Source organism: Aptenodytes forsteri, unplaced genomic scaffold, assembly GCF_000699145.1.
Source record: "Aptenodytes forsteri isolate BGI_AS27 unplaced genomic scaffold, ASM69914v1 Scaffold340, whole genome shotgun sequence".
Lineage (NCBI taxonomy): Eukaryota > Metazoa > Chordata > Aves > Sphenisciformes > Spheniscidae > Aptenodytes > Aptenodytes forsteri.
The window spans coordinates 143,276-164,119 of NW_008795441.1; the positions used below are offsets into that span (position 1 = coordinate 143,276).

At 40.5% G+C, this 20,844-nt stretch overlaps 1 protein-coding gene across 1 annotated transcript in view; it reads right to left on the reverse strand.

Annotated features, from left to right (window-relative positions):
* Positions 1 to 770: 770 nt before the first annotated feature.
* ZNF804A (zinc finger protein 804A) overlaps positions 771 to 20,844 on the reverse strand; it is a 37,375-nt gene continuing 17,301 nt past the window's right edge. The window contains exons 2-3 of the mRNA XM_019472533.1: positions 6,444 to 6,574; positions 771 to 4,062 (exon numbers count right to left, since the gene is read on the reverse strand). Of these exons, the coding sequence (XP_019328078.1) occupies positions 771 to 4,062; positions 6,444 to 6,574 (3,423 nt within the window). The remainder of the gene's footprint in view (positions 4,063 to 6,443; positions 6,575 to 20,844) is intronic.

Sequence of the window (20,844 nt, forward strand, 5' to 3'; positions counted from 1 at the left end):
TTTTTGTTACATCTTTTTTTTGTGGTTTAGTATAAAAGGGATTAGCTCCAGCAGTCAGCAGCTTGTGCACATACTACAAGTAGGCAAAATTTGTCACGGTGACATCAAATCACTAACACAAACAGATCTATTACCCTTTCTCTCTTGCTCAGTAAGACAGCTGCCCTCAAGGTATTAGTCTCTCAGCCTCCCTGATAAATCACTGACATGTAGGAAACCTGATTATCTCAACATAGCAGGGGTAGAGGATGCTATTCAGCTGCAGAAGAACATGGAAGAACAACATCCATGAGGCTTATAATGAAAGATTTTTGATATACTTAAGTAGTTAACAAAAATTTATTGCAAGAGATAGTTTGTCACTAGATTTACAGTTTCAGAGAACATAGTACAAAACATAGTGCATCAGCTTTGTCTAAACATTAAATAGGTGCAAATACACAAAGATAAAAAACAAAAAGTGAATACTTTACAACATAAGTTATAGAACTATAAATATATTTTATATACATTATACATATTCTAAGACATGATTTTCACTTATATAGAGAGAGTTCATATTAGTATCAGACTATTCAGTGCTTTAGTTATAGTATAGGTCTGAACTTTACATGAATGTTTGCATCATTATACTTACAGTAAATGCTTCCCAAAGAATGAGGAATTTTAACCAGTTTATTTCACAGAACCGTTTTGCAAAGCCGAGGGGACCGTTGAAACAGCAGGACTGTTTAGCTGAAGGCTCCTTACCCCATCCCCGAGAGCCTGTCCTAAAAGAGGGGCTGCAGGGGAATGACAGCCGGGTGCGGGGACAGCAGGGATGGGAAGACGGTGTGTGGCAGCGGGGGAAACGCCAGCTGGGTCGGGTGCAGGACTGAGGGCGGCAGCAGCGGCAAATGTGGCGGGGCGACGAAAGCTGCATGCCCCCCTGGGCAAAGCCTTGGTCCTACTGGTAGATGAGGTAAAGGCGCTCTGGAAAGAGCTGGGACCTGGGAGAGGAACTGCTGGTGGGGCTGGAGAACCTTCAACGTACTGGCGGCAGCGTGCTGCTGCAGGACGGTGTGATGGATGGTGGTAACGGAGGTAGAACACAGTGGTGGCTGCAAGGGCAAGGGCTGCAGCGGGGAATTTGGGGGCTGGATCGCCGGGGAAGGAAAGGTGAACTTCACTTTGTTGGCCAGCATGTTTTGTGGCATGATCTGCTGATACGTCTCAGATGGGAGGTCTTTGAATTTTTCGTGGTTATCTGGAGGGAATATCAATGTCTGATCTGGCAGGGTGAAGGGGGCTATTAACTGCTCGGTAGTTAAAAAGGTATGACTGTTTATATGTGCTTCTTTGAAAGGCAAAGGTGGTGGGCTGCTAAATACACCAGGATTACACTGTACCCATTCACTGGTCACCTCATTTATTTTCTCATGCGGTAGAGACTCAGCCAATTCATAATGGTAAAGGTAGGATTTAGGAGGAGCTTGTTCCAAATGTCTGCTGGGGAGGGGAAATTTGTAACGAGCTTGATTTTCACGACTGTTGGCGTTTTCTTTTTTCTTTTCATCTTGTAGAACATCCTGCGTGCCAGCAGCTGCTGGAGCACTGTGCTCAGGAACAGAAGCAGCAGAACCTGCGACGACACCAGAAAATGTACTCGGAGCACTCTCCATCGCTGTGCACGCTGCCAGTTTGTCGTTTTCCAGCATGTGTGAACTATCAGCTTCTAGAGGTGACTTGCTTTCCTCCAGCTGCATTGTTTCATCCGTATCTCTTGCATGATCAGCTTTGGGATCCACATTAGTTTCCTCTAGACTGTCTTGAGTCAAGAAGTCCCCCAGAATATTTAACGCAGAATTTGCAGAATTTTCTTTGGAAGGTCTGGAGATCTCACTTCTTGCGTTCCTGTCACGGAATACGTGATGGATTCTACTTTTCCTCCTCCTGCGTTTCCCTTTTGCCTTGTGATGTGTACCTAAAGTGCGCGCTTGCCTTAGATATTCCTCTGCTGATAATGCCTGTCCGTATGAGCTTTCATCTGATGAAGAGGAATAGGTATGCTGTCTCCGCTTGCGGTGGGATTTTTCAGGTTTCTCTGTCAGAACGTTGTAACCTCTCTTTATGGACTGGTTTTGACTTGGACTCTTCTCCTCACTGCAGTGTCCTAAACATTTATGCTCTAGGCTACAGCTTAACCTCCTGACTTTCCAGCTACAACATGTTTTAGAGTACCTTAAGCTGTGCCTCCTGGAAATCAGAGCCAACTGCTTTGCCTGTCTCCGAGAGCTTGCTTTGCTCTTTCTGTGTGGTCGTTTACAACCATGGTGCTGGTTGCTATTTGTTGCACACCAAACATCACACCAGTCCCTGTCCCCATGTACATGATCTGGCACAGACATGAATCTCTTACGACCATTTTCAATGCCAAGTTTTTGACGTGACTGCTGTATCTCACCTGTAGCTAGCCAGATATTCCCCGCATCATGTCTGCACTTCTCTGGATTATTTTGGAGGTGCTGGTATTTATTTTCATCTCTGTAACTAATTTCTTTTTCAGTCACTGAGGACATCTCCATTTCTGCTGATGTTGTGTCCCCACAGTGATGATGATGACAGTGACATAATTTTCTTCTCCTTTTCCGTTTTCTACTTTTGTGAAGCCATTTTTCATGGCTTTCTTTGATCCAGACTTTGTTATATTTCTCATCTATCACAGTGTTTTGTTGTAAGTGATTTTTAGAAACGTGATACTTTTCTATTTTTCTAATCCTGAATGACTCATCCAAGGACACTTTATTTTGATTTTTTGCAAGATCACAATTTCTGATGAGGGAAACGTTACTTACAAGGGGTATTGTATAGTTGCACACATTTTTATTAATTTCTGTTTCATAATCACCACACTCTGAAGTAGGTTTATTTGTAAAATCTGAGACTAAGCTATGGTTGGATTCAGTTTTATGGTGCAAATGAGGTATGTTTGGCTGATGCTTGGGCTTTTCTTGGCTGTCACTTGCTCTTGATGACTTGAAATCGAAATATAAAGGATTACAGCTATAAGAAATTGATGGGTCTGTACTTGTGTAAATTAACATTTCCGACGGCCACTGAAGAATATTTGATCCATATTTGCTAAGAACAGGAACAAAGGGTTCACAAGGTCTCTTGCGCATGTCCGGTTTTCCTTGTGGGGCTCCACTACTACCTTCTTCAGATGGTGATGGAACTAATGCATCTGCACCCAGCTTTTTTATTTCAGTTTCAGTTGTGGATGAATCACTGTTCCTGTCTTTATCATTTTCCTCCACAACATCCTGCAGAGATGAACAATCCTCCACAACCGCCTGTGCAAGAGCCCTGTTTGCCCGCAGCTCGTAACCGCTGCAGCCCAGGGGCAGGACCTGAGCACTGTCCACAACCTCAGGCAGCGTTTGGTCCGGTAAGTCTGCTGCACTTAAATCAATACCATAGCCATCCATGTCCAAGGACACCAGTTGCTTTGAATGGGACACAGCAGGATTTAATACAGGACTCTCTAGCACCCTGCTTTCTTCACTGGCCAGCTCGTTTAACTCCTGAGCTTCAGGAGCTTCTGCTGTGTCTCTGCATTTTTCCACCAGTGGGTGAGAACAGTTATGTTTCTCCTCAGGGCACAGGACTATTTCTGCCGCTGAAGGAGACTGAAGGTTACATGCTCCTGGAACAAACCTACTTCTTCTGCTAAATCCGTGCTCCATAGACGTTTCATCATTATATTCATAGAAAACAGCAGCTGAAGACTCCAGTTTGACTGCTGCTTTCTTAGGAAAAGCAAAAGAGAACCCAACTCTATGTCCTTGAGCTCCTTGAACCTGATCTCCGCATTTGTTAGCGTCAGATTTATTATTGCATGCATTTCCAGGAGTGGAAGAAATAACAGAAGCGATGTCTTTACAATTCTGCGCATCGTGCATTAACGTGCAGCTGAAATCCTGTTTGTTGGCAGAATCTATGGCAGCACTTTGTGGGACATCATTGCAATGATCTCGCACAGTCACTGTAGTGGATTTGAACATAGGGCCGCTTCCAGGAGCACTAGGAAGGAAAACAAAACTCGGAGTCAGTACCTTTCAGAGAACTGCAGACAGAAATACAGTGTTACACTGGTGTGCAAGAGATTTTTTTTAAGGAAAGAGGAAGAATCTGTGGATACGTAGCTTTAAAATATGAAAAAATGTCATCTTTTATAATAAGATCAGTTGACTAGTATAAAAATAAAAAAAAGGAGTAAATATTGTGGCCCCAGTTCCTTCATGTGAAGTTATCAGCTGAAGGGCTAATATTCCTACAAGGTAGTTCACTTTTCCTAGACATACTGGCTGGCCTAATAAGAGACTGTATATCTCCCCAGAAATTTTGCTTCTCCTCCCAGTAGACCATCATGGTTACAACACTATTACTACAAATAGCACAGGTTTTACATTCTTTTGTGCTACAAAATATATTAAAACAGAGAGTGCCTCACAGACCACTTCCCTCTTAGTCATCATCCTAGTGACTGCTGCTCTGCCCACGGGCAATCACCCAGGAGCTCCCATCCTATTTGTGTTCACAGACCAAACCGTCGCAATCTCAGCAATTTCTTTCGTTGAAAAATAATATTGGGGAGAGTATTTCAGCTGACAGTAGTGCAGTAAGTGATTCATCCCTCTTGAGAAAAAATTTATCACTGTCTACTTCTGTTCTTCATTCCATGTCCTCTTCCCATCTGTTCTATTTGACTTAATAGGAAGCAAAGAGAAGAGCAAAAACTGTTTAAGCTGCCAATTTTCCAGGTTCCATAGGAACTGCTCAGCATGAGCAGTAATGGACCTATGTTAAAACAATTTTTTTTTTGTTTTAACCAAATTATTCTGAGTTACAGTGCAGAGCAATACTAGACGATGGGTCATTGGGAAGACTTGCAAGTGTCATTTAGGACCCCAAGAAGTGCTGAGATAAAGAATGATGAACTTAATCTATTGGGTCTAGAAATTAAGGTAGAGGTTTTGGGAGAAAAGAATTCCTCATGAGAGTTCTTGCCTTGTCCAGTTCTTCATAAATTTAAAATATATATTAAAAACCCCACACAAATCTTTTCTTTAACAGAATAAAATGGTGACTTCTACAAAACCAACCTAGAAAAAACCAGTTTAAAAAATCCTGTGTGTGTCTATATCACACCTCTAAGGATGCAAAGTGGTAGTAAACGGCAATTCTTAAATAGAGAAATAAAGCTCAGAGATAAATTCTCCTTTAGGAACTAGAAGAAGGATATTTAAAAAAAACAAAACAAAACCCAGAAACAACAAAACCCCGCAAAATCTGTGCTTCACTAGCATGGGAAAATGGAAACAATAAGTTTCTCTTTCCTCTTTCTCCTGAAATATGCTAAATTCAGATTTTGGAGTATGTTTAGGGGGAATAATATCTAATATCCTCAAGTATTAAATTTGGACAGTTAAAACACTGATGGAGGAGAAAGAATCTCTACATGAGTTATCATAAAAATATAAAAAAATTAAAATTAGGTGTCATGTTGCTCGTGTCAAACAGAGCTCACAACATTCATGTCCCATCCACCTGCTTAGACAGACTTTGTTTCAGCATGCTGCCCACCATCCAAACTATGGAGAAAGAGACTATTACTGAACAAGAGCTGCAACTTGGTTGGACTTCTCTGTTAGTTCATCCGGTGAGACGAAGGCTGGATAAAAAGAAAACATTTGCGTTTGAGCACTTAGTTTTTTGCTTTTTTCCCCTAAGATTCCACTGTGAAAGGTTGGTACATATATTTTCAGTGGCTTGTCAGTGTCATAACTGTGTCATATTTAAGTGAGAATACAGTCACGACTAGCAAGCTCAATATTAATTTCAACAGTATGCCTAGATGCAATACTAAAACATATGACTAACAAGGATTCACTTTTGCAGAGGGAGGTAAACACTGTTGAGCTGGCGAAAAGGAGAACTTACCTTTAAATATAAAAAAATCCAGTTACTGAAATTTAAAACTAGATTTCTGGATGCTTTCCCAGGCGAGCAGTTTGAAAACTAAGTCTCAGAGATCTGTTACATCCTAGAAAGACAGACTGTATTCCTCACCTCATCAATGAAGTAGTGTCAGCCTGCAAATGCATGACCTAGTTCACTCAGCTTTCAACCAGTGTGCCTGGTTTTATGAAATATATATGAAACATCTTTTTTTAAACTAAAAATACATGTCATTTTAGCTCCACTGAAAAAGCAACGTTAAACATTCATTTCTGCACATAGTGTGAATCAAATTACTGTACACATACTGCTTCAAAAATGCCATAAAAACGTGTGTGTGTGGTTCCAGCCGAGGGACTCCAACAGCCCTGCGTCCCACAGCACCAGCTAACAGTGGAGGGATTATTTTAAAGTATTTTTTGTTTCAGCAGCTATGCACTTACCACGTTGTCTCTTTCCTTAGCTCAGCTAGCTTGTGCAAACGTTGAAGGGCTTTTTCCTGTTTCCTTTCATCTTTTCGTGACTTAGATGCTACGTTTCGAGCAAACTCCCTCTGTTTCAGTTCCTTCAGTCTCTGCAAGAAATAGTCATATAATGCACACAAAAAACCGAGGGATGATAACGTTTATAATGACAGTTACTTTCTGGTAAGCACTCATGGCACGAATTATTTTTGAACCTAACCAAAGCGATCCATTCAATAAATTTATACATTTCAAGTGAATAACCAAAATACACAGAGATGCTAAAGACAGGTTAGCTAGGTTAGAGATAACCTAGAAAATTTTACTGTAGCTTTTGTGATTAACGTAGACCAGCCTCAGTAGGATGAGGCAATGTTCATCCAGAATTTTGCTCATGACTCGCTTCCCAAAAACCTTCCTACAGCCCAATTGCTCTTTGAGATAGTAATAAAAAATAATGAGACCACCCCAGGTATTTTTCTGCAAAGCGGCTCTGTAGCCTGTCGACCCGGTATTAAATCTCGGGTTTTTCTGCCCGAGATGCTGGGCACAGCATTTATCACTGCTGAACCATGGGAGGTCCCTGTCAGCCCTTTTCTCCAGCCTACCCAGGTCCCTCTGGACCTGCCCTGCCATGTTATCAGGGTGGTATCATCTGCAAAGCTCCTGAGAGTGCGCTGTCCTGCCATCCAGGTCATTACTAAAGACATTAAAGGGTCCTGTTCCAGCAGAGATCCCCAAGGGATGCAACGGCCAGAGAAGTCTTGTATTTTGAAATGGGAAGGTCCTCCCTTTGAAGGAGCTTTTTTCCTGCTCTTGCTGGTGTCTGATGCAGCAGTTAAGCAGACACTGAGGTTTGATCCAGTATCTCATTCAATTTCATCTCCAGCCTGTTTCTTTGGGGGGAAATTAAAATGCACAGCTTTGATTCTCCACATGAAAAGGGGATTTCATTCTCTTTATATCACAGAAGGACAATACGCAGAGACTTTCTTAATTCTTCATGTCAGCAAAAAGTATTCCTGTAAGTCCCAAATCCCATTGGTGTACCGCTCAGTTGCTCAGTGTGTCCCCAGTATGGCTCAGTCTAGGTGACATCATCTTATGAGATCGTAATTTCATGATTCTGGGAAGAACCCAGTAACTTGCCACCATTTAAGTGTCCAAGGGCTAATGGTTGGCCATGAACAGGGGCCACGTGGATTTGTAAAAGCAATAATTCTAACTTCAAATTGTTAGAGGGGTATTCAGTACTTTTCTTATCGATGGTGGCACATGTTGGATACACATGTAATGGAGTTTGCAGAAGTTTATAAGCACTGTTCTCCTGCTCCTTCTCAATTTTTTCTTTTGCCCCTTTTGTGATCCTTTTTTTCCTATTCACAGAAAAATATCCATCATATAACAGCATTCATTTACTCACTGAATTTGTCTTTGCCATTTTGGGTGATGCTAATGCCACCTTGGCAGTCCATTTAATGCCAAGAAACATATACATAGAAACATGCTGAGAAAGCAAACAAACATCTGCAGAAAAATGAGTACTACTCTCTATTTTCAAATTTTGCATTATTTTTCAAACACCTGGATATTCCTTTGAAAACATCCTTGATAGATACAGAGAAATAATTTGAAAGGTAATCACTTCTACCATTTATATTTTCTAGATAGTGTTATCAAAATTCATTTCATGGTGTTAATGCAGTATAAGGTTATAAATTCACTCAAAACTGGAGGTATGGTAACTTTTTTCCAAGAAAAAAGGTTTGAAATGTGATTTATCTTTGCAGAACATTTCTTACCCCTGTGCATTCTTGTTTTCCTAAAGATAGTATGATACTGACCCTCCTTCCCACCAGCCACTTGTGAAACCAGAAGTATTTCATTTTATAGGTAACTTCTGAGCACTCAGAATAAAGGAAAGGGATGAAGTTTGCTCCTTCCCCTCCCCACCTCCAGCCCTTGGCATTTAAAGACAGGATTTCATTCCATTTTGTAGATCCCAATAATTCTTCAGTTTTTTTTCCCCACCAATGTGTAAGGAAAGAAGTATGCGACAAAGCAAGAGAAGAAAAGAGAGATAAAAGGGTGCTTTTTCACAAGGTTAAAAAGGAGAAGCTGAGGTGTATAAAAATCCATAATCACCCTCCAGCAGCAGCACTTTACTGTAATTACTGGGATGATTATAATTAGTGATTTGATTCTGACCAGATTTTGACCCCTTTTCTCTTACTGCTGAAAGTTAGCAGGACTCCATGCCATCAGGAGTGCTAAGTTAACACAACTCCATGTTTCAGGGTGTGAGTAGGGTCTCGCTCACAGTGAATAAGGACAATGCTGTTAAAGGAAGTTTTAAGTGATCTTGGAGGCATAGAAGATGCGTTTCATGCCTATCGTTGCCAAGCAAACATCATTCTACTGATCGGAGCCTCTCATCAGCCAGATCAATCATTATCTGTTTAGCACATACCAGATCTGGTACAGAAGAACCGTTCACAATTTTTAAGTAATTAAATTGTTCCCCTTGATTGCTACATTGTTTTGTGTGCACAGCCTTTATGTTGGACTGTCTGCCCTTCTCTTCTGGAGAACTACTTGTTCCAGAGCTCCCCTTCTGTCAGACCTCCTGTCAAACACACCACCCTTTTCCTGTACGGAAAACCGGTATTAGCAGAATATGAACTAGTTATACAACGTGGGTTGGTTTGTTTGGTTGGTTTTTTTTTCTTACAACTGGTATCTCAGCCTTTTTCATGGAGAGCTTTAATGATCTATAAGGATTATACCTCGGTAACTCCTGAGGACTTTATTCAGCAAATACATATGTATAAGTGGAACTTTTCTTAGTTGTAAACCACAAAACATGCACCTGATGCAAGGTGGTTTGAGGCCTGGTTGGGCAGTTTCCAAAAAATAATATTTCCTATACATAAAAGGTCATCTAAGTGAGAAAATGTGTGTCCCCATTTCTTGATATTTTAGTTATTTTCCATTTGTCTTTATTTAGCCATCCGATAAGCTATCGTAACCTGCATTCCCTTACTGCACTTAGTCATGCTAGTGATTGCTAGCACTGCATTTATGCTGCCCTATATTTGTATTTTGTTGGGTTTGCTTGTATTATGCAAATGAAAACAAGATATTACCCAATTATATGTAAAATGCCATTAGTTACAGAATCATAGAATCATTAAGGTTGGAAAAGATCTCTAAGATCATAGAGTCCAACCGTCAACACAACACCACCACGCCCACTAAACCATCTCCCTAAGCACCTCATCTACACGTCTTTTAAATACCTCCAGGGATGGGGACTCAACCACTTCCCTGGGCAGCCTGTTCCAATGTTTCACCACTCTTTCAGTAAAGGCACTTTCCCTCACATCCAATCTAAACCTCCCCTGGCGCAACTTGAGGCCATTTCCTCTCGTCCTATCGCTTGTTACTTGGGAGAAGAGACTGACACCCACCTCGCTACAACCTCCTTTCAGGTAGTTGTAGAGAGCGATGAGGTCTCCCCTCAGCCTCCTCTTCTCCAGGCTAAACAACCCCAGTTCTCTCAGCCGCTCCTCATAGGACTTGTTCTCCAGACCCTGCACCAGCTTCGTTGCCCTTCTCTGGACACGCCCCAGCACCTCAATGTCCTTCTTGTAGTGAGGGGTCCAAAACTGAACACAGTATTCGAGGTGCGGCCTCACCAGTGCCGAGTACAGGGGCACAATCACTTCCCTACTCCTGCTGGCCACACTAGTTCTGATACAGGCCAGGATGCCATTGGCCTTCTTGGCTGCCTGGGCACACTGCCGGCTCATGTTCAGCCGGCTGTCGACCAACACCCCCAGGTCCTTTTCCACTGGGCAGCTTTCCAGCCACTCGTCCCCAAGCCTGTAGCGCTGCATGGGGTTGTTGTGGCCGAAGTGCAGGACCCGGCACTTGGCCTTGTTGAATCTCATACAGTTGGCCTCGGCCCATTGATCCAGCCTGTCCAGGTCCCTCTGCAGAGCCTTCCTACCCTCGAGCAGATCAACACTCCCGCCCAACTTGGTGTCGTCTGCAAACTTACTGAGGGCGCACTCAATCCCCTCATCCAGATCATTGATAAAGGTATTGAACAAGACCGGCCCCAATACTGAGCCCTGGGGAACACTGCTCGTGACCGGCCGCCAACTGGATTTAACTCCATTCACCAGATAGTCCATGCATTCTGAGTATCACAAGGCCCCCCCCAAAGTTGTTCAAAGTAAATGGCAGCAGTAAAAAACCAAGTGTGCCTTATTCCTAAAAAGCATCTTTTTCTTAACGTTTTTATGCCTTTCCATGTGGCAGAGTTATTCACTAATGCTAACTTCAATAGTTAGTTTAATGCCTGTTACGTTTGTTTGTTTCCATGGATCAGTAAGCAAATAATTAGCAGGCAGTCATACAGTATTTATATATGATTCCCTCCTGTATTTTGCTCTGCTTATGAACAAGCTCAAAATGGGTAAGTCCTAGCAAGCAGAGTTCAACAAACAGTTCACAATGAATAATTAAATGACACTTCTCCAAGAGAACTAAATGCCTTCATCATTATCCTGATATGCTGTATTGCCACTTTGAACCTGCAGAGCACAGACCACCGTCAGTTTGCAAATGACTTCTCCCAGCCCGGAGCAATGGGAAGCCTAACCCCGATTCTCCAGCCTTGCAATGGGATCCTGCAACTGGGCTGCTTTCACTCGGGCAGAAGCTGGATTGTTTTAACAAACCTAACTGTAACACGGGGCCTGAAGCAGAAATATTTCACCTATTTGTAAGAAACTCAGCTGGGAATCTTACTGCACACCCATTACATCATGGTGAGCTGAGGTATGCAAGTCCAGACGAAAAGGAAGACTTTACCAGCTCCTATGTATCTATGCACGAATGAAACTATACATGAGAAGATCACATGAGGTCCAAACTCAGGTGTGACTGCATTTCACCCAGAGGCATACAGCTCAGGTGTCCCCAGGCTTGCCGTGGAAGACACTCATAAAAAAAAAAAATCAAAGAAATCCTAAGTGGACTTCCAACAGGACCCCATTTCTGGTTACTTCACCCTTGTCTTCATTTCCCCATTTACCACAATGAACAGTTAATTTTGGCATGCCACTTTTCAAAAAGCTCATGCTGAGTTTCCTAATTCTCCCCTGCATTTTATAATATAGGAACCACAAGCCCAGATCCTGCTGCCGGAGCCAGGTGCCTGAAGACCTCTGTGGATGAAAGCCTCTTGAAGGTAAAGACACATTATGGTATTAAGTGCACTTCTTACATCACTATTACAAGCCTTCTGCCACCTTGCAAAGTGGTGTTTGGTTTTGGTTTTTTTTAAACCCAAGATTTAAGCACTTGTAACAATAGCACTTCAAACTAACAGGTCTTCAAAACATAGGGAAGGCATTAATTAATAAATATGCCCAGGACAGCAAAAGCAAGTACAGGCTGAATAGTGAAACACAATGTACCTGAATACTAGGATACCAGGTGATAAAATGAGGGGGGAAAAAACCAAACCAAAACAAAAAAAAAGCCTCAAATAATTTTATACCTTGAAACATATAATTTAATGTTATCAGAACTGACTCTGAAGAAAAGCAGTGAAACTTTTAACAAAGTTTATAAAACCGAAGGGGAAATCATAAGAAGCATCAGGATTGATACAGGCTTTCTCTGTAGCGTTAATATTTCACATAAAAACCAGCCACCCCCCCAGCACAAAGGCATCATCTAATGACTGCTTATTCAGAGAGGGTCTCATAAACTACCCGTGCAAAGCTTATCTCCCTAGTCTAGGAACAACTTTAATAGGGTCAGGAACCAATGGGAACAGTTTTTATAATAGCAGGAGTCAGAAAGATGCCTATCAGGGGATTTCAGGGCAGTGCAGTTCAGATATTATTATGCTAATTTGCTTTTGACCTTAGATTAACAATTAAATTACGTGGACTTTTACGATGCTGAAAATACGTAAACCATAAATTCATTTTCTGATCAGTGGAAGTATAAAATTACAGAACTTATCAGCCATGACATCAAATTTTGCTGCTTTATTGTCTTTTTATTTTATCAGGAAAAATGACCGTATTCCCAGTAGTCACTGAATCATGAATTTATGCGATTGTTAGCTTTTAAAAATAACTCATCAAAATAAAACCTCCTTTTCTTGCTCCCTAACTATGAAATACTCGAAGCTGCAGCCCAAATAGCATAAGCACGTTGCTACAGCCCTTTATATATTGAGCACTAAAATACCAAGTGTTTGTGTTACACCTTGACACTTCTGTTGTAGCTCTTTTTCAAGTTAGTTGCTTCTGAAAGATCAGATATAGCAGAGTCACAGCTAACGTGGGAACCTTTGAGAAAGCAGACGAGTGATCAGGGAAAGAGTCCAGTGCATAATTCATTCCTATAACTTTATGTTATATTAAGAGAACTGACATACTGTCATGTCTACGCCACACACCAGAAAACACAGCTGCTGCTTAATTGGCACAAGGACTTTGAAACTGCAAAGGGAGGCAAAGCTAAATGCAGTAATTGATGAAGAGTTAAATTGCTAAATTGCCCCCGTCAGAAGAGGGAGGATGAGGAGACTGCAGTGCTGCAGCCACGGGCATCAGTGCCTGTTTTGGTGAACAACCTGCCAGATGGGGAGAGCAAGGCACAGGTCTGCTCCTACTCCACCCTCCCAGCCAGCGACAGCAGCATTAGGCTGAGACCATGAAGACACGGGATATTCAGTGCTACATGCGTGTCCTAAATCCAGCATGAGCTTCCCCAGCTCCCGTCCTGTCTCTAACTCCATTTGCACCCTGAAAGGAGCTGGAAGTCCATTGCAGCTCCCTCTTGCCCTTCAAAAATTTGCTAATTACCTAAACATGGGGAACATGGGTTGGTAGTTCAGCGCTGTCGTGGAGGTGGCACGGAAGTGGCATTTGGATTTGTTTAAAACAAGTTAAATATTTCTTCCCTCTAAATCTGTATATGATATAAAACATGTTTTTAGTTGTTAAGAAAGGGGGTTTTTGGCTTGTATTCAGTTTGTTTTTTAAAAAAAATCTGATTACTGCTTAATACAGAGATTAAATATGAGTATTTCTTAGCTGCTGGAGATTTTTCCAGAAGCTGTGCTTCTAGAGAAATATAGGGGAAAAATGTGCTTCCAGAGAAATAGGGGAATATTCCCCTTTCTCTGAATACATGACTGCTGTCAATATTCTCCCTGTTAATTGAGATGGTTTATTGCTTCTTTACGTGAATTATGGTATGACAAACAGAGTGACAACATACTCATTAGATAAACACTTGTCACACCAAATCAGATTAGTATCCTTTCGCAAAGAGAATTGAGCTTTATCAATTATAAATAATAACTGAATGGATCAGAGCTCTGGTAACACCTGTAAACGCTCAAATGCAGATGATACATGCCATTTAAAGCAGAAAACATTGCTCACTAAGATGTAAGATACACGTATATTCCTTCTGTCTTTGGTGGTTTGTGCGGGCATATATATTTTACCGTTCTGCAACGGGAGACCCCTTCACTTTACACAGCATGACAGGGCAGCATCTCTTCACTTGTGCTCTGTTCTGCAATTCTGCATACTTTTCATGACCATATCTTTCATATTATTAAAAATAAAAAAAAGAAAAAAAGAATTTCTCCTTTTGTAAAGATTATAGAAAAAAATTAAAGCTCCAAGAAAAAATACTCTACTACAAGAAGAATTTACCCTGTTAGTGCTACAGGCCTTCCCTAGCGGAAATTAAACAAGGCAAGTTATTTCCACAGAAAGAAATGTCAAGATTTCTCAATGAAATTAGTAATTCAACCACTCAAATAAGGAGGCTAAGGAAGAAATTAGTAGGCAATCATTTTTTTCATGCTGCCAGTATGGAATTACTGCTATAATGTGTTCCTGCAATAGAAGAGGAACAGGGCGGAATTTTAACAGCAGCCTACAACTGCTTGATGGGGAGTTACTTCTTGCTAGTGGCAGGGAAAGCTCCCCTGCTCGGGTGGTGCGGCACCAGAACACATTACCTACAGGGACTGTGTCATCTCCACCCCTGCGGAAATTCAAGGCATGGCTGAAAAAAACACCGTCTAACTCGATGATCTTGTGTTGGTGAGCAGGAAGCCAGCGACTCCTTCCAACCACCATTTTTACGATTTCTCTCTTACGCAGTGAGTTATCTCATGTCCTCACTTTATCAGTGTATGGACTACATTGGCCACTCGCTTTGTTTTTAAAAGGCCTTTATTAAATAACATTGATCTATAGCTGGCTTATGAATAACTTTCAGTTTGTTGCATGTTATAAGCTGCTTCTAACTGCCTCTGCCTATAGTTGCATGCATCTCACTTTAAGCTGCAAAATTTAAACCTTCTCTTAAAAACTGAGAGCTCTGCAAATTTGCAACAGAACCACATTTTATATGATCAGATATTAAGCCCTCCAGATGACAAGGAACATGCAGGTTGTGAATAATCCTTTTCCTCTCCTATTTCTACCACGAATTGCAGCCGTGCCCTCCTGATGGTCTTTTGGTATTAGAAGAAATCTAACACACACAGATATAGATTTAAAAATAGCAAGTCCTTGGAGCCCACAATATTGCTGAATAGGTAGAATCAGTTGAAGTGAAACTGTGCTCTTTTGCCAGCACTTGTCACGAACGTCATCCCAGACTGGGAGAAAGTGGGGATTAATTAAGAGAAAGGGAAGGTTGGGACTGCTTTACCTGCCTGTCATGGGCCTGAAGGGAGGCGGGTGATGAGAAGATGAGATTCTTCATGATTCGGGAGATTTTTATTAACTTTAAATGAATTGATGTAATGCAAATGTTCACAAACAACTATAACTTGCTCATGAGCACACTTGAGCAATACGCAGTAGTTCAGTTTGTTGCGTAGTCTGCAAAAAAGAACTGTTGCACCAGCTTTTACATTGAGATCCTACAAATATATATTAAATACAAGTATTATGTTACACAACTGAAAATCCACATTGGTCTTTTCTACTTTTGTAATATAAAAACTGAAATTATTTTATCATGAAATGTAATTAGGTTTTGAGACTACTTCATACTTGTATATGAAGCATCTTTCTTGTAAAGTGTCTCGAGTTCAGTTAGATATTCCTATGTAAGTTCATGGGGAAAAAATAAATGAAACTTGAGCTAAATGAAAACCAATACCAAACAAAAACTTAATTGTTTTCAAAATCATGAGGAAAATCAGAATATTAAATATTTTGCACACTTGCACCTGTAATATACATGAAAGCTAGTTATCTTGATGAAGATCTTACTAATTACTCTTGATTAGGTGACTGCAAAAGATACACGCTGGAGCAATGGAAGGAAAAATAAGTCTTTCTTTGCTTTCTATTCGTTTTAACGCTTTTCCTTCAGAAGTTATCTGCCAGAAACAAACACATACTTCATTACGTGATGATTAATGCCCTTCCCAGCATAGTAAGCCTCATGTTTCATTTGACATCATTCTAATGCCTGTGCATCTTCTGCTCCTTTCCAGTATCCCCTGCTGCAGGATTCAGATAGCATTATGACTTACAGTTGAACAAGGCTCCAGGACTTTGACAAATAACAGGTTATGGAGCATAAATTAAGACTTCTGTTGCTTTTGTTTTAAGATAACTATGTTTTCTAAAGTTGACTAAATGGCCTCAGCATTGCCATTGTGCAAAAACATTGGTTTAAGCCTGCAGAATTGCTGAGCGTTGCATACTGAATATTTCACTGCGATAGCTACTAACCACGTGTATAACAACAGCCTGATCTTATTGCAAGCTGTAGGATATTTTTTGTTAGCTTCAGCAAAAATCAGCTGAATACTCCATAAATATTAAGGCCAAGACCAAAGAAAACAGCATAGGAATACAGAATTAGCATCTCAACTATCAAATTAATTTTACCAGATAATGAAAAGAACATAAAGCTGACACACACTTGTACATCTGGAAAGTGGTTACATATGCTAGTCTCTAAATTAAAGGTATTTATTTTAATGACTCTAGGCTTAATTCTACTTCTCTTGAAGTCAATGGAGAAACTCCTGCTGAGCTCAGGGAGAGCAGAGGTTTTAAATTCACCATGGAAATTTTAGCAACACTTAAGGAAGCTTCTTCAGTCACAGAGATTAAAGACAAGATCGGTACACGTCACTTCTTCAAGGATCACTTTACCTTTACACCCACTCCTGCACCATTTAGGATTCTAATTCAAAAAGCCATATGCAACATTTTAAATCCTGTCAAGAAATGGTTATTCCAATGATTATTATGGACAACCCAGCATGGATCGTTTCAGACATCATGTGCCATTCCCTGGTCCCACAGCATTATCCGTCACCTTCCTTTCACTCCAGTAGTGAAGTTTAAGCATCCAGAATACTCTTTCCGAGCATAGCATGTACAATATTTTAAAGTTTGACAGTTCTGCTGCAACCAAAACATTCACTCAGTGAGGCACTGCCTTCTGATATTTTCAATCACTGAGTGCTAAATGTTGATGACTGCTTTATTCTCTGGCCATTTACAATTTCCCACGCATAAATAACGAGAGCTCTACAACATCCCATCTAAACTCTACCCGGAAAGCTTTAAGCTATTGGAAAAATCCTTGTTTCAGCAGCATTCATCTTCAATAAATCACTTCACAGGAGCAATGACTTCCTCACCAAGAACTCCTTTCAGAGAAAGGTCACCTCTACACCTCTTTGGAGAGAGAATATTGGATTTCCCTTTAGAATGACTTTCCAGTGGGAGATGATAAGGCCACAAAATGGATGGCTCCATCAACACACAAGTGTTGGATGGCTCAGCTGTTAAAGCTGTCTTTTGCTCATTTTGGAGACTGTTTTGCTGTTTTCCACATGAATAACATACTTGGCAGCTCTGAGGTCTTTGAGACTTCATCCCACAACTCTTCACTCCAGTGCTCTCCAACACCTACTGGTGTCTATTGTGACCCACCAGCTTTTCACCTTGGTCAAAATGGTTCACTGGGTCTCCAGCATTGAAGTTCTCTGTAGGATCACGCTGCTATTCTGATTATTCCTCCTTCTTTACTGAAGGAGAATACTATCCGTTCTTAAATTGCAAGCAGAAATTTTTAGTCTATGTTTTCAGCCTCTTTGGTCACTGACATTTTAGGAAAGACTGCCACGGAGACTGAAATGAACCTACCAAATCTTGAATCTTTCCAGTCTCTACAATGTGCACAATGACTGAAAATGAGGAATTAATATTTACAGTCAGGTTCTCTAAAGGATATTTTCCATAATCCTTGAAGGATACTCTAACAACTCTGATGGCGCTGAAGGAGATATCTGAATTCCCTCAAAGTGAGCTCTTTATTTTAATTCTTTATGTCAGAGCTAAATCACAATCACTTTCTCATATCAGTTTTATATTGGATCACTGAGCTGTTCAAGGCCTCTGTTCACAAATCGCTTCTCATCAGCAGGATCTGGTCCTTGCCAGAGATTATCCCAGGGTCATGACAAGCTTCTTCAAAGAATATATAAAATTTGACCAATGAAAATTGAGACAAGAACGGGCCTTTGCAAATTTTGACACATATCTCACAGCCAGCGCTAACTGGCACACACAAACACACAAAATCTGTTATCCTTAATCCAAACTTTAATACTATTCACACAGACTCCTCTGAGAAAAACACAAGATTAAAGAAAAAATTATTAAATATGAAGACTGCATCTTGCAAGGCAAAATGAATTAATAATGTAGTTTGACTTATGCTTTCTTTTTCAACTATGCAAATGAAATGTGTTGTAAAGTAACTTTGATAACATACCACTGACATTACCATGAGTAGCAGATGTTGGTAGCAAGTGGTTATGAGAGCACATGTCTCTATTTATGTGTGTCTTCTACTGCATCATTGCTTTTGCAGACCAACTGTAGAGCAAGGATGTATGTGTCACCACAGTGTGTCAATAAAGTATTAAGTTATCAGTAAACCACAGTGTGGAGGTTGCTGAGGGAAACCAGGACTGTAACACAGACCCCCCAAAAAGACAAGCTCAAGGTCATAGCAGAGGCCTTGGTAGTGGAAGGAACGGGATGACAGCAGGGTCCCAGGGCTATAAACAACTCACTAGTGTTCAATTACTGCTTGCTAAAGGAATGCAGCTTTAAAATATGCATAAAAGTGGGTTTAGGGATAAAAAGAAAATTAAGCAGCATCCAACATATGTAAAACACTATATATAGCAAATTTCACTACAATATGCAATTGGGAACTACTGGAGCACATATTTGTGTTAGTAAATATATTAAAATTACCCCAAACGGACCTCAGAGTGAGGAGAAAGAAACCATCAAACTTCACCCTCTTCCTGGCAAAAAGGACGAAGAAACCACCAATATCAACATCACACTCCCCCATATGAAGAACTCGTCATGCTGACAACTTGTAATGACACCTCCCTTTTCTTCTTGGGAGGACCGTAACACCAAAAAAGGATCAGACACTAGAAAGCTTACATATATCTGCATCATTATCAGTAATGAGCTCTTATAATTGGGTAATTTGGTTTATAAGTGCCAGTATCATTGTAATTGGCCTAATAATAATTCTTTCAGTAGGCTGTTAGGACTTTAGCTAAACTAACAAGAAATTCTTGGCTTTGCACATCAGCTGTGTTTCTTTCACCCATATAACTGCAAAAGGTGTTTGGTCAGGTACCTCAGCCTCGAGAACCAGCTGAACACGCGACAGAGCTGATGATAGATAGAGCAGGTCCAGCTTTCTGTTTTAATGTAACCCAGAAGCAATTCATGGTAATATTCCCCTGCCTCAATCAGATATGAAACCTTCAGGAAATAATTTGCCCTTGATTAAGAATCTCTAGGAAATTAATAAAAACAATAATTAACTAATAACGTAAAGCTCATTACCAAATGGAAATGTACCCAAATCTCAGTCCACATTCTTAATGGCAGAAAGCAGCTCCTAAGGAAAATTGACAATATCCTTTTTTTACCTTTTCTTTCCAATAACAACAGCCAGGATAGAAATACATCCACTCTCACATACAGGTTCTGATTAACAGGTGAGCATCACACGAGGAAGACAGCGCAGAGCACTACCTACAGTGCTGAACTGCTATATGCTCAAGCTTTGATGAAAAGAAGAAAAAGAAGCCCATAAAAAGCTATCTATCTGACACATAAATAACAGGGGCAATTAACTAGGAGGACCTATCTGTATCTATCTCAGCAGAAGATAGATTTAAAATGTCTATACTCAACGTGAAGGTATTGCTGGATAAAACATTGCCACAGAAAATGGAAAGTAAGAGCAGAAGCTTTATCATCTCAAGGTCAGCGTAACTGTATGTTTAGGGAAGTAAAAAAATAAAGTGCCTTACTCTCTTTCCCTACAGCAAATTCAAAGAAACAAACAAAAGTACTCTACAACTAAGAACTAGCGGTGAGAGCTATTTGAAAGCCTTGCCCACTCTTCTTACAAAGACCAGAAAAAATAATCTTATTCTGAGAACTCCCAGCCCTGCAAACAAACCTCTTGCCATCCTCAAGCACTACACAAGCATTGCTACAGCACTCCACAATCAATAAGTATTTACAGATCAGATTCTCTATTTTTGCACAAGATTTACACTATTCAGTTGAAACAGGTATCTTTGTTGGTCTTTAATTTGGCAGGAGAACCCTCTGGGTGATCACCATATTTTTCTGGTTCTGATTCACCAAAGTTGTTGTTGTTTTAATTTTGTCAACTACACGAATCTCTCTCTTTCTAGAAAATCTTATGGGCATTTTTAATGAAGAACAGAGGAAAACCTTTCCACAAACTTACACTATTCAGTTGAAACAGGTATCTTTGTTGGTCTTTAATTTGGCAGGAGAACCCTCTGGGTGATCACCATATTTTTCTGGTTCTGATTCACCAAAGTTGTTGTTGTTTTAATTTTGTCAACTACACGAATCTCTCTCTTTCTAGAAAATCTTATGGGCATTTTTAATGAAGAACAGAGGAAAACCTTTCCACAAATTTGGGTTCAAATTTGTTTCTATACTTCTTTTCCTACAGATAGCTACAAAAAAATACAGAAGCAAATAATGACATTTCCTTCTATCCTACCCAAAAATTGGCTGTTCTCTCCACAAGTTATCTCCCATGGAGACCTAGATATTTCAGATACCTGCTCTCAGTCTTCACAACGTCCCTTAAAGTAGGCTGGTCTTAAAATTTTACTTCTGCCTTAAGGTTCCTACATTATTGCTCCAAGATTTCTTAGCAGTATGCTGTAGTGCCCTCTGGGCTGGGATAGGAAAAA